Source organism: Spermophilus citellus, assembly GCF_964194105.1.
Source record: "Spermophilus citellus genome assembly, chromosome: 1".
Taxonomy (NCBI): domain Eukaryota; kingdom Metazoa; phylum Chordata; class Mammalia; order Rodentia; family Sciuridae; genus Spermophilus; species Spermophilus citellus.
In genome coordinates, this window is record NC_138182.1 from 222,045,112 (window position 1) to 222,059,860 (window position 14,749).

Genomic DNA, 14,749 nt, shown 5'->3' on the forward strand with positions numbered 1-14,749 from the left:
TGCATGGAAATTGTCAGATGGAATGGAAGGATATAAAATAAGAAGCATACATATACATAAAGTAAGTTTTCCTCCCTGCCTCTCTCAGAATTATATAAGCATATTTGATGGTCTGGTCTTAATCTTCTAATAATTTCTAAATTTGCCAATTCTTTTAATCCATTTTTAAACAAAATTTGTAACAATTCTAAATATTTAGAATTCATCTGGCATTTGAACAGAATCATTATTTCTCAAAAATTTACAAAATAGTACTTCATTAATATATTAATAAAATTCTAGAGTAAACTATTAAAAAACACACAAAAATTTATCCCATTGTTCATAACTAAAAAATTTCCTTCCTCAAATTCATCATCTTGACTGACTAAAGGCATAAAGAATAAATAAATTCTCTTCCTTCCAAATCATTTGTAATACAAATACTTGATCTCCATGCTATATTTTTCCTTAAACTTCAATGCTGCACTCATAATGAATATCCAATCTACTATCTCTTATAAATTCTTGAGATTTTTCTCCCATGTTTACTTAAAAATTGTCAACTGAATCCATGACCATCATCCCAAGACTGAAGTTTTATCTTAGTTTGAATAATATAGATTCTATATGTCTTAAATTTATCAAATAATATCTCAGGTATTAATAATTCCTTGGGTTAACATTTTTGAGTGAAACAAAATAATAACATGATAGCTGAAGCCAGGCAGACCTGGGCTGAAACTGACCTTCTGCTCTTAGGTAACATACTTACCTACCTCATGGATCTTTCCAGTAAAACTAGAATAACCCTTTTTCTTTTCCTGTTGTTATAAGAATTAAGTAAGATAATACATGTAAAACACTTGCCACACTCAAGACTTTAACAAATGTTTGATAAATGGCAACTATATTACTGTTATTGTCATCACATTAAAATTTAGTAGTAATATTTTATGATTAGAAGGCACTTTGATGTATTTTAACTTAATTGATCTTCACACTAGTCTCAAGGCACAGTTGACTCTTCCATGGTCAAGGAGCTTGTAACTGGTAGAACTGGCACTTACACATGGCTTTCCCACTGTAATACCAAGAAGCCCCTCTGCTACTTTATATCCTCTATTAACATTATTAAAGCAATTGTGATCATCTGATTTTCACCAAAGAGGCAGAAGAGTAATCCTTGCATTATTTTTACTTTAGAAGGTCATGATTGAATAATACAACCAAGAGAAACAATTCAATATTTGGTGTTTTCCTGTTTGAAAACACCAAATATTTCCTTAATAGACTCCTATAGTGCAAGAATTGAAACCAAGAATCAATAAATGGAATGGACTCAAACTAAAAAGTTTCTTCTCAGCAAAATAAACAATCTGTGAGGTAAATAGAGAGCCTACATCCTGGGAGCAAATTTTTACCCCTCACACATCAGATAGAGCACTAATCTCTAGGGTATATAAAGAACTCAAAAAGTTAAACACCAAAAAAAACCCAAATAACCCAATCAATAAATGGGCCAAGGACATGAACAGACTCTTCTCAAAAGAGGATATACAATCAATCAACAAACATGAAAAAATGCTCATCATCTCTACCAATTAGAGAAATGCAAATCAAAACTACTCTAACATATCATCTCACTCCAGTCAGAATGGCAACTATTATGAAGACAAACAACAGTAAGGGTTGGCAAGGATGTGGGGAAAAAGGTACACTCATACACTGCTGGTGAGACTGCAAATTGATGCAGCCAATATGGAAAGCAGTATGGAAATTCCTTCAAAAACTGGGAATGGAGCCACCATTTGACCCAGCTATCCCTCTCCTTGGTCTATACCCAAAGGACTAAAAAACAGCATACTACAAGGACACAGCCACATCAATGTTTATAGCAGCACAACTCACAATAGCTAAACTGTGGAACCAACCTAGATGCCCTTCAATAGATGGATAAAAAAAAGTGGCATATATACACAATGGAATATGACTCAGCAATAAAAGAGAATAAAATCATGACTTTTGAAGGTAAATGGTTGGAGCTGGAAAAGATAATGCTAACTGAAGTTAGCCAATCCCCCCACAAAAAAATGCTGAATGTTTTCTCTGATATAAGTGTTGAGAGCCACAGTCCAAGGGGCCCCAGCAAACATTCAGACTGCCAGCTGATGATTGGCTCACAGCGGGCCCCAGCAACTTCTAGCTGATTGGCTCCTCTGCCATGATGCTCATTGAACTGTTTCCCCCGCCCTTTCAGACTAAGGAGCTGCTCATTGGGGGACTTTTTTTGGCTCCGCCCATGCGACCCAGCCAATTGGCCTCAAGAGCAGGAGGAGTGGGGGAGGTTGAGAAGCTTGTGGGAAGCCGGTGGTGGCAGTTGGGCTCTGAAAGTTTTTCCTGAGGAGCTGTTTTGTTTGGCATGTGTGGTTCTAAAAATAAAGTTCATTTCTTTTGACAAGTGGCTCCTGAATTGTGCATATAAGGAAGCTGATTCATAGTGGGGTAGGGAGTGGGAGCATGGGAGGAATAGAGAAACTCTAGATAGGAAAAGGGGTGGGAGGTGAAGGGAGGAGGCATGGGATTAGAAATGATGGTGGAATGTGATGAACATCATTATCCAAAGTACAGGTATGAAGACACGAATTGGTATGAATATACTTTTTATACAATCAAAGACATGAAAAATCGGGCTCTATATGTATAATATGAATTGTAATGCATTCTGCTGTCATATACCAAAAAGAATTAATAAAATAAAAAAACAGTACCACAATATTGTTACAGAATCACTAAATATAGTTTTTCACTCTTATTTTACTTGTAAATTAATTTATTTTAATTAGGTATATATGACAGCAGAATGCATTTTGATTCACAGTACACAACTGCAGTACAACTTTACATTTCTATGGTTGTGCATGATGTAGTATCACACCATATTTGCAGTCATACATGTACCTACAGTAATGATGTCCATCTCATTCCACCATCTTTCCTGCCCCCATGCACCCTCCCACCCTCCCTCCCCTTTGCCCAAAGTTCCTCCATTTTTCCCATGCCTCCCCCTTCCCCATTATGGATCAGCATCCACTTATCAGAGAGAACATTCAGCCTTCGGTTTTGGGGGATTGACTTACTTCACTTAACTTGATATTCTCCAACTTCATCTATTTACCTGCAAATGCCATAATTTCATTCTTCTTAATGGCTGAGTAATATTCCATTGTGTACATATACCACAGTTCCTTTACCCATTCATCTACTGAAGGGCATCTAGGTTGGTTCCACAGTTTAGCTACTGTGAACTGTGCTGTTATGAACATTGATGTGGTTATGTTATTACAGTATGCTGATTTTAAGTCCTTTGGGTGTAAACCAAGGAGCGAGATAGCTGGGTCAAATAGTGGTTCCATTCCAACTTTTCTAAGGAATCTCCATACTGCTTTCTAGATTGGTTGCACCAATTTGCAGTCCCACCAGCAAAATATGAGTGCCTTTTCCCCCATTTAGCAATTATACTACTAACTTCAGAAAGAACTACCATTGATTAATAATCACTGTGTGATCCAATCAACATTACATGGTCCACTTGGTATCATTTCATTTTCTCTAAGCCTAGGATCAAAGAATGACTTCTATGTCCTGGATTCAGAACAAGTGGATTCTCTAAATTACTACTTATATAAGAAGCAAAGTTTTCCATAATATAATTCCAACAGATAACAATAAAACACATATAACATTAAGTTGCATAAGTTTGTCAAAAGACTAATAAAATATCATTATTAAAATATTTCTTATCAAAACAATTTATTTTTATTTCCAAAGAACAAAACAAAAAGTTGAAAAAATGATATTTACATCCTATCCTCAGATTTTTATTTACATTTTAAAATAGCTTTTCTACTTAAGGCAAGCTGATGCAAAATAAATACATGTTTGACATTACCTCCTGTCCTGATACTGTCACATACTGTGCAGAAGGATTTTTTAATATTTTTCGTATTTCTTGCAAATGTATTTGGATCTTGTCAATAACTTCTTGAATTTCATCCTTCCTCTGTTTTATTAAAGGGAAGTTAGAAAGGTCTTTGAATAATTCAGTTTTATTCCCAATTCTGAAATATGAAAAATGCAAATACATATATTTAAGTATATTATTAGAACAGTTATCAATTTTATTTTGTAGCATGATAAAAGACCATAGTGCTAGAAGTCAAGAAAATGTGATTCTAATGCCAGTTCTGCCACTAAGTATTTATGGGGATGTTTCTGAACTTCTGAGGATTAACAAAATTACCATAATATAATTTTAATTTTACAAATTCATGATTCCCATGGTGAAACCAAGAGAAAAAATTAAATAAGAGTCATTTGCCTATTCAGAAAATAAAGACAAATGTAAATGTCAAATTTTTTTTTAAATATGGAAATCTTTGTGGGACGCACTGTGAAATAATTATCCTTTAAAAGATAACTTTGCTGTTACAGAATCTAAATATAAGACAGATCATCCCTGGTTATCTAAGAAATGAGTACACAATGGATATTTGGGAAATGAGTACACGACGCCATCTGACATCCATTTTCAAGTTAATAAACTGCTACTGTTTGGCTTTGCCTGTGCTTTATAGTTTTATCATCTGACACCTGGGGAAGCAGTACAAGTGTCCTACGTAATAAACTGCCTGAGTTTAGACAATAAAGTGTAACTTCCAGCTGTAATGTAAAACTTTCAGTAACTAATCATGTTTCTAACTGAGTACATGTGCACTCAAGCACCTTCTACCAGTACTCTAGCAAAGACTGAAAATCCACGCATCAAATAGCAAATGTATTAGATGAATTCTCATTGATGGAAAGGAAGAACTGAGGATCTGGTACTTACTTGGCAGCTTGTTCATTAAGTATTTTTAAGTAATGCTCCACTGGACTGAGGAGTTCAGGAACTTCTAAAATAACTGTCTGGAGCAGGTTTGACTGAACATGAGAATTAACAGCAGGCATTAATGCTTGAAACTCTGACTGCAGATGATACAGGGTCTTGACAATCAAGAAGAACTCTTGGGTGGAACACTGAAAACAGGAATATTTTTAATCTACACAGCATAAGGTACAAGAAAATGAAGTTTACTTAGTGATCTTTTTAAAATTAGAATCAAAAAAAGGAAAAATTTCTAAACTATTTAGTCCAAATAAAATGCCACTGCTAGTTTCTAAATGAGGTTAAACACTATACAATTTTTTTTTTTCAGTAATGAGTATTGAACCCAGGGACACTGTACCACTGAATTACATCCCCAACCCTCGCTGTTTTATTTTGTATTTCGAGACAGAGTCTCACTAAGTTGCTGATGCTGTTGCTCAAACTTATGATCCTCCTGCCTCAGCCTCCTGAGTCTCTGGGATTATAGGCATGCACTATGGCTCCTAGCTAAATACTACATAACAAAATATTTTAAAGCAATAAGAAGATAATTTCAGTATGGGATAATAAAGCCAATATTTGGTAAATTTTCATTTTAAAATACATGTTTATAACATGTTTTTTTTTTTTTTTTTTTTTTTTTTTTGCTATATGGTCGATATCAACAACATGAAGGACAGTTCTAAGGGAAATATCTGCAAGACATGACAGTGAAAGAACAAATTTCTCCCAAATATAATGAGCTCTTACAAACAGACATGAAAAAAAAATAATCCAAAGAATTATGGCTAAACAAAGTAAATATGTAGCTTATAAGAAAAAATGTCTAACAAACACGATTAACTATACAGAACAAAAGATGCGCAAATTGAAACAACAAGGTAGCGTCTGTGACTTATCAGAATGTCAAAGATTTAAAAGTCTAGGTCACACAGGTGTTTAAAAAAAACTAGTACTAAAAGTATAAGCATAACCTTTTTGAAGAATAGCTTGGGATATCCTGATAAATTAAAAAGTGCACATATCTTAATAAATTAAAAAGTGCACTATGCAATTCCAGTTCTTTAGAATTTATTTCAAAATGTACTCAAGTAGTGGGAAAATATGTGTGTATCTGTATTTAGAGTAGTGATTTTTTATAATAATATAAAAACAAATGTCCATCAATTGGGATCTTATTAGGAAAAACTCAAAACAATGTAATACTATGAAACAGTTTAAAAATAAGAAACCTGTATATACTGCTACAGAACCCTATAATTTCAACATATACTAAATAAATAGTATGCTTATATCATATACATATATATTTTTATATCTTTAGACAGCAACATTTTCTTTGTTATCTTTAAATGATATGAATTATTCTCTAAACATTAAAAATAAAAACATATTTCTAGAAGGGCACACATGTAACTTACTCTGGTTACCTCGAGGTAGTAGGTATGGGGAGGTGGTACAGGAAGACTCATTCTTTATACCCTGGTATATCATTGTAATTCTTAAACACACATTAATAATTTTTTATAGAAGCTTCTGGTAAAGACAGTGGGATGAACCCATGCATCTAAATTCTCTCCAAGTCAGAAGTATGGTCAAAACATTTTTTCAGAATGTATAAAACCATAAGAATGACTCAAAGACATCAGCAACAAGTCTCAAAATGTTTTGACTCTAAAGTTGTCCTTATGTAAAACTGAGATACAACCTGATTTACACCAAGAATCCTAAAAATTCCAGGTGGTACATACATGATCTTTGCAGGTGGGAAGGGGTCAGAGTAGGGAAGAATTAGTTGAGAGCCATTTAAGAAACAATTAAATCCCTGGATCCCTTATACTTTTCTATGCTATTGGGCAACCAATACTTCACTGCCTTATAAAGAACTCTAGATCTATTCCAGGGAAAAAGTAACCTGGGGTATCTGGATGAGCATCAGACCCAGCAAAGGATGAGGGTACCACTGAAAGTAGAGGATTAAAGAAATGCAAACTGGATGTTGAGATCCACATTGTCCCTCTCCATCTCCCAGAACATTATTAGCTCATCAGGAAAAGAGGTATCTCAACAGGAAAACTCTAAAGATAACTATAGCAGTAGTTCTCCCAATAAATAGCCAAGCTAAGTTTACTTTACAGGTCTTTCCTCTTTTTTTGTAAAATAAGCCATTCGACTACATAGGTCTTCACATTAACATTCTAGTTCTCTCTTAAAAAGAATGATCAGATACTTGAGAAAACATTTTAATATGAAATGTAAAGACCAAAATAATAATTCTTAGAAGGAAGTAAGCCTATATAATTAGGGAAAAAGACACTTAAAAATTTGATAATAACCCCAATAAAACCGAAGACACTGCAACCATGAAACAAAAATGGGAAGATTTTTTTTAAAAGAACATTCAGATCAATACACACACACACACACACACACACATACACACACACATACACACACACACAAATTCTAAACTATGACAGTAGAAATGACAAAATTCAACAGAAGAGACAGAAGATGATGAAATCCCCAAGGAAGTAAAGCAAAAGTATAGAGATGGGAAACAGAAAACACAGAAGAAAATTAGATAACATCAATTCAAACAAAAAAGTTGCAGAAAGAAAGAAATCATCAAAAATTAATTCAGGAAAATCCTCCAGAATTTCAGGATTTAAGCTGCTGGACCAGAATGTCACAACACAATGGATAAAAACATATCTAAATCAAGCCAGATCATCACGAAATTTTAGAAGACCGGGAATAAAGATAATATTTTTCAATTTCTAAAGGAAGCAGGGAGGATCACACACAGAATCAGGCATCACATTGACTTCATACTGCGCAACTAAAAGACACTGGTATAACACAAAATTCTGAATGAAAATAATTTATAACCTCGAATTTTATTCTTAGCCAAACTACCAATCAAGTCTGAGAATAAGGGGGGAAAAACATTTATTTCCATCACCCTTTCTCAGGAAGCTTCTCAGGATAACACATGAAAATGAAGGCATATACTAACGGGGAGACATGGAATACAAAAAGCAGAAGATTCAACTCAAGAGAAGTAAAGGGAATTCAAGGAGGTAGCAACCAAACCAGAACAGATCAGTCAGAATGCTCTAGAAGACAGTTCTGCAAGAAAAAAATTGAATATTTAATGAAAATAAATTAATCTTATTATAAGAAGACAATTTAGGGTTAAATTCATGATAAGGCACATTTATTAATATACAGAAAATGGATTAATGCTAAATATTTATTTTAAAAGATAATTATTAACCATATGAGATTAAACAAATTATGAAGAGGGGCTGGGGATGTGACTCAAGCGGCAGCGCGCTCGCCCGGCACGAGTGCGGCCCAGGTTCGATCCTCAGTACCACATACAAACAAAGATGTTGTGTCTGCCAAAAACTAAAAAAAAAAAAAAAAAAAAAAAATTAAAAAATCCTCTCTCTCTCTCTCTCTCAAAAAAAAAAAAAAAACAACAAATTTTTATGAAGAGAAATAAGTAGGGTCCAACTGAACTAAAGTTGAGATCAAAAGGTACCATGAAGCATCTCTTCCCCAGAAAGGCCCCAGCATACTGGGAAAAATACCACCTGCTAATAAGGAAGTTAGAATGCTTGTATAAGTATGGAGCCTGGAAGCTTTTTAGGCACTAGTCAATTAATTCAAACAAAAGTAAAAAAACTAAACATCTTAAACACAATTTTCAAAGAATAGTTCTTGTAATTACTGTAATCTAAGAGGCAAGAAAGGAATTCACTTCCCAAGGTAAGCTCTTTTCCAAGGTAAGTCAGCCATAGGAACAGAGTGAAAACCTGAAGTGCTCTGTAAGCAAGTCCTAAATGCACAAGGCAGGTTGTTCTGACATTTCTTATGCAAAGAACTCAAAAGAGCTGCAGAAAGGCTGAGGATAGGTTCCCAAGGCAGCTGCTCAGATCCACTTCTGGCAGCAAAGTTCTCTCTTTGGAGTACTTCAGAACAGACACACAAGTGCAGGGGCACAGCTTCACAGCACTGCAAAGACTACAGCCCAAGTGCCACACTGAAAATGTGGCTTTGAGTTTATTCACACCCACAAAATTCTGGAAAACACTCTTTTCTCAACTTTTTAAGGTGCTATTATTTTTTTGACATTTTATTTTTTTATTGGTTCTTTTTAGTTACATTGATAGTGGAATCCATTCTGATAAAATTACACTAACGTGGAATATATCTTAGTCTAATTAGGACCTCATTCTTGTGGATGTACATAATGGTGGGATTCACTGTGGTATATTCATATGTGTATATAGGAAAATTATGTTAGATTCATTCTATTGTCTTTCTTTCCTCCCTTCCCTTCATCCCTTTTTGTCTAATCTACTGAATTTCTGTTCTTCCCCTCCCAACCTTATTGTGGGTTAGCATCTGCATATAAGAGAAAACATTCTACCTTTGGCTTTTTGGAGACTGGCTTATTTCACTTAGCATGATAGTCTCCAGATCCATCCATTTACTGGCAAATGTCATAAAGTCATTCTTCTTTATGGCTGAGTAATACTCCATTTTGTATATATACCACATTTTCTTTATCCATTCATCTGTTGAAGGGCATTGTGGGTTGATTCCATAACTTAGCTGTTGTGAATTGCACTGCTATAAATTCTGATGTGGTTGCATCACTATTGTATGTTGATTTTAAATCCTTTGGGTATATACTGAGGAGTGGGTCAAATGGTCATTCCATTCCAAGTTTGCTGAGGAATCTCCATACTGCTTCCCAGAGTGGTTGCACTAATTTGCAGTCATACCAGCAATGTATGAGGGAATCCTTTTCCCTACATCCTGCTTGTATTCTTTTTTTTTTTTTAAAGCGGTTCAATTTATTGATTTTCAAAGAAATGCAAGTTGAAACATCAGGAAGAGTTGTGGTTTTTTTGTTTGTTTTTGCTTTAATTAAGAAATATTAAAAATACACGGGCTAGAAGAAAAGGAGGGAAGAAGCTAGCCAACTTCATGTTCTGCCGCTGGGAATGAAAAGAACTACAACTTTTTCCCCTTAAGATAAAATTAACACTTCAAAAACTTCATCCTTTCAGGGGCTGGGGATATCTGCTTGTATTCTTGATAATTGCCATTCTGACTGGAGTAAGATGAAATCTCAGTGTAATTTACATTTCTCTAATTGCTAGAGATGTTGAACATTTTTTCATATATTTGTTGATTGATTGTACTTCTTCTGTGAAGAGTCTGTTCTGTTCCTTAGCCAATTTATTGACTGAATTAATTGTTTATTTTTTTGGTGTTAAAATTTTGGGGTTCTTTGTATATCCTTGAGATTAATGCACTATCTGAGGTGCAAGTGGCAAAGATTTTCTCCCATTCTGTAGGCTCTCTTTTCATACTCTTGATTGTTTCCTTTGCTGTAAAGAGGTTTTTTTAGTCCCATTTATTGACTATTGATTTTACTTCTTAGGCTTCTTTTTTGTTAAGGAAGTCAGTTCCTGGGCTGATCTGTTAAAGTGTGGGACTACATTTTCTTCTAGTATATACAGGGTTTCTGATCTAATTTTGACGTCTTTGATCCATAAAGTGCTATAATCTTTAAATGTAGTCACCAACCTTCACAATCATTTATCACTTTCTTACAAAACAAATTTTGAGCAAAGTTAGTAGGGATTCCTATCAATAGCACTATTTTACAAGATTTGAATTTGAAGTTTTATTATTTTTTTAAAAAAATATTGATTTTATCCCAGGACCAGGCCAGTTAGGATTCTCTATCTTTATTACCATAAAAGCACCTATTTGTGCAAATTCCAATGGCACTTTCTATACAGCCACTAGGCCTAAATGTCTGACTTCAATAATAGCCAGTGTTCCTTACCATTTTGTGAATATCACATAATTGGCACAACCTGTACCCAGGATAGCACTCATTATTGGGTGTCTATAGAAGCTTACTTAGAGTAATGTAGTAATAAAGAACAGATATGTGTTTGATGGTGTGTTCCAAGAGTCTGCTAACTAATCTATAAAAATATGGTTTAAAGTGCTAAGCCTTTCTGAAGCTGGTTTGCTATAAAATCATTTTTATTTTTCACCTTTCAAACCAATCTTGAGGCATATTCTTGTGTAAACATGAAAACAGCAAAAAGAAACAGCTTCTAAGTGAGTCATAGTTCCTTTAGTAAAATATATTTTGAAATTCCAAAATGAAACTCGTTCTTGCACTGCATGTTGGTCACTTTTAAAATGAATTATTTTGGAACTTTTACTAGAGCTTGGATGCTTTTATAAATACATAAATCAAATGAAAGGCAAGCATCAAAGTGAAGTTTAAAGAGAGGATCAAGGCGTAAGAAACCACGGAAGTATGGAATGATGCTGCAATCTTGATGCCATAGACACTTTGACTTTACTTGTTAGATTAGCAATTTAAAGAATTTTAGCTCTGCTCCTATTTTCTCTTCAGAAAATTAAAAAAAAATCTCTGAAATCATTCTGTGAATCCTCTCAAATAGTGAAGGCAAGGTACTTGGAGATCTGCTGACTGATATGGGTAGTACTGCACTGATTGTCAGGCACTGGCCAAGGACACAAAATAACAGATGGTTTGGCACCCCTCTGTAACTTCAAGAGAGTCAACCACAACGTTTTCTAATATCAGGACGGTTTCTGCCATTGCCAGCAAAACAACAACAAGAGACCCCACCAATCCTGAACCAACTCACATGTCTTCTTCCTGAGGATCAGTATTCCCAAATCTGGTTTGTACTTTGTTTTCAAATTTAGCCGAAGCATATGGAACAGTTACATAAGTCCTCTTGAACACCACAAATGTTCTAAGAGGCGGTACTTATCATTCTAGTAAAAGTTTGTGGAGAAAGAAGGACTTAAGAAAGTAAACATTAAAGGAAAATTGGTCACTCTAAAACTGGGGCTTATAGAAATTGTTCTATGATAAAATTATTAAATTGACAAGCACTTACATTTGGGCAAAAAATAAAATTTGCCTGTGAAGAAGCAACCACATTAAAAAAAAAAAAAAAAAAAGGCAATGGGGTAGCCAAGACAACTACATCAAACATAGTAGCACCCAAAAGAGACAGCCACTAAAAACCCAGTGAAGAAACCTAGGTTTAAAAATAAATTCTGTCACTTACTAGCAAGTTACTAATCCTCTCTCAGTAGCATCATAGAAGCCAATTCGATACAAGCTGTTACAACATTATAAATATATACAATTTCTTAGCAGTAAAAGGTTATAAAATAATATCTTCTCAGTGTCATAGTTTTTGTTACATGGAACAAAGAATATATTGTACATAAATGACTCTGCAAAAGGTAATACACTTTAAAAATCTACCTGATTAACAATTATTATAAATATAATGAATTAATCATTTTTTTACATTTTAAGAATATTTTGATGATAAAATAAAATGATTTCCCTTGAGGAAAACTCATCAGTGCTCTATCACTTAGGTTAATGATATAAAACAAAATAATATAAACTTAATGATATAAACTTAATGATATAAAACAAAATAATAGTTTTACTCACCTTCAACATCCAAATTTGTTTGCATACTAACAGCCTCACCAATGTCACACCAGTGTAACAAATACTACATTTAATGCTTTGGTTAAGTAAAAAAATAAGTTGTTTTAAGATCAAAAGAAAAAAGGCATCTCTTTTCTCAAGTAGCAGGACTAAGTAAATTTCCCATTTTGATACTGGTTTGCAGTTTGAGGATGAAACAGAATATCTTGCATTATAATAGGAGGACTTCTATATATGTCAATGTAGTTTAAAAAGCGGCAAAACTTTACTTTTTACAAATGTAAAAACTAAACAACCTTAATTTGTACATTCAGATTTCTGAGGGTTTAGCTACTCTCTCATGCTACTTGTAAGATTACAAAATAAAAATAATACAGAAATATCAGAAGATGTTCCATTAATATCTGGTATCCTCATATTAGGGCACAATATAAGCTATAATTTGATTTTTATCACACTTACTTTTTTGTGATAAATGCTGCACAGTCCTCTTTCTATGTCGGGCAATTTATATAAATGGTTTTCTATTTGACCAAACACACTAGATTCTGAATGGAGAACTTCAGATACAGCATCAAGTCGGGCATTTATTTCCCTGTGATAATAGAATAATAGCAATGATCAGATATGTTAGAATTCAGAATGTAAACATTTCCCATTTTAATGTCTAGGACCATGACACAGCCACTTAGAAAAGTATAAAGGAGATACTTTCCTATCTCTAGTCCTTCTCTGCTTCTTCCTATCATTTAAAATCAAGAGCAGGTACCACAGAAGAAAAGTCAGGAGCTGGTGTGGCACAGATTGGTTCACAAGGCAAACATATGACTGTATTTCCCAGCCTCCCCTGCAGTTAGCTATGGTCATTACCTGAGTAATGAAGAGTGGGTAGGAATGATGCCAGCCACTTCTAATCCTTAGCCTGTAAAAACCTCCCTATGTGAGTGTTCATATTCATTTTCACTCTTTCTCACTCTGACAACTAGATGTTGAGTTCAAAGCACTTTTTTTGAGCAGCATGTTAACTCCATCAGCCTGGGTGCATGAGTGAAGCAGAAAACCCTCTATTCTTACATCTGTTATCAAATGAATTTATGATAACAGGAAATAAGCTTCTACTGTACTTAAACCACTGAGACTAAGGCTGCCTTTGCTATAACAGCTTGCATTACACTGTTTAATAAGAAAAGCCTACAATGAGTAACAGGAAGCCTTGGTGGGGGTGGTGATGATTGAACCAACCAAATGTTCAACCAAAATGGAGCTTGAGCAAAGACTGCAGAGTAGCAATATAAAGTGCAGAGAACATGACATCAGGAGACATGGAAGATTAGGGTCACAGGATTTTATCAATGGCTACACACCGAGTAAATAGACCACTTGGGAAGAAGTGGTGAGATCTTGTCAACCTGAGTAAATGTATCCTAAATGAGATATGTCTCAATAAGTACTTATAAACATAAAAGGTCTGCACTAGGTATATGGCCACTTGTGATATTAAAGACTGCGATGAAGAGACAGGCCTGGTGGATAATAGACTCTCAGTAAAGTTTTTAAAAACAAATAAGCAAGTGGATCAAAGAATGAATTGATGTTTTTTTGGAAGTGGAGGCATCAGACACTAAATAAACATGTTTGTCACTTGAAGTTCTGTTACTATCACACACTCATTCGATGAGCAAACCTTACAGCAGGATATCACCTAGATGACAGTTAGATCCAGTACTTTGCAATCAACAGAATGCTTATATCTCCGTTATCCTTGTAACTGCACCATGAAGTCATGCCTTGCACAATATAGAGCTACTATATTAACTCCAGGTTTCATTTTTGTTCCATTTTTTCTTACATAGGACACCAATAAAATTTTATTAGACATCAATAAAATGGAACTTTGCATACACCTAGACTGGCTCTTCCATTCTCAGCAGTATGGCCCTGGAATCTATCCACTTTTTCCATCTCTATGCCATTACGCTGATCTAAGTCAAAATTATTTTTCTCAATGTCTACTAAAATAACCTCCCAACTTTCCTGAAAGATTTTACAAAATAAAAATAATACAGAGCTATCTGTAACTTCAAGAGAGTCAAACACAACATCTAATATCAGGTCGATTTCTGCCATTGCCAGCAAAACAACAACAACACAGTATAGCAAGAAGTGGTCCAAGAGAGCCCACCAACCCCGAACCAACTCACATGTCTTCTTCCTGAGGATCAGTATTCCCACATCTACTTATGTCCCTTTCTTAATACTGAGGCCTGAGGTGTCTTCCTAAAACC

The 14,749-nt window shown here is 34.5% G+C and overlaps 1 protein-coding gene across 1 annotated transcript in view; it reads right to left on the minus strand.

Annotated features, from left to right (window-relative positions):
* Positions 1-14,749, minus strand: part of MSH3 (mutS homolog 3) — a gene marked incomplete at its 5' end in the record, with an annotated part of 194,987 nt that overhangs the window by 75,299 nt on the left and 104,939 nt on the right. The window contains 3 exons of the mRNA XM_081276914.1: positions 3,932-4,100; positions 4,871-5,058; positions 12,927-13,059. Coding sequence (XP_081133040.1) covers positions 3,932-4,100; positions 4,871-5,058; positions 12,927-13,059 — 490 coding nt within the window. The remainder of the gene's footprint in view (positions 1-3,931; positions 4,101-4,870; positions 5,059-12,926; positions 13,060-14,749) is intronic.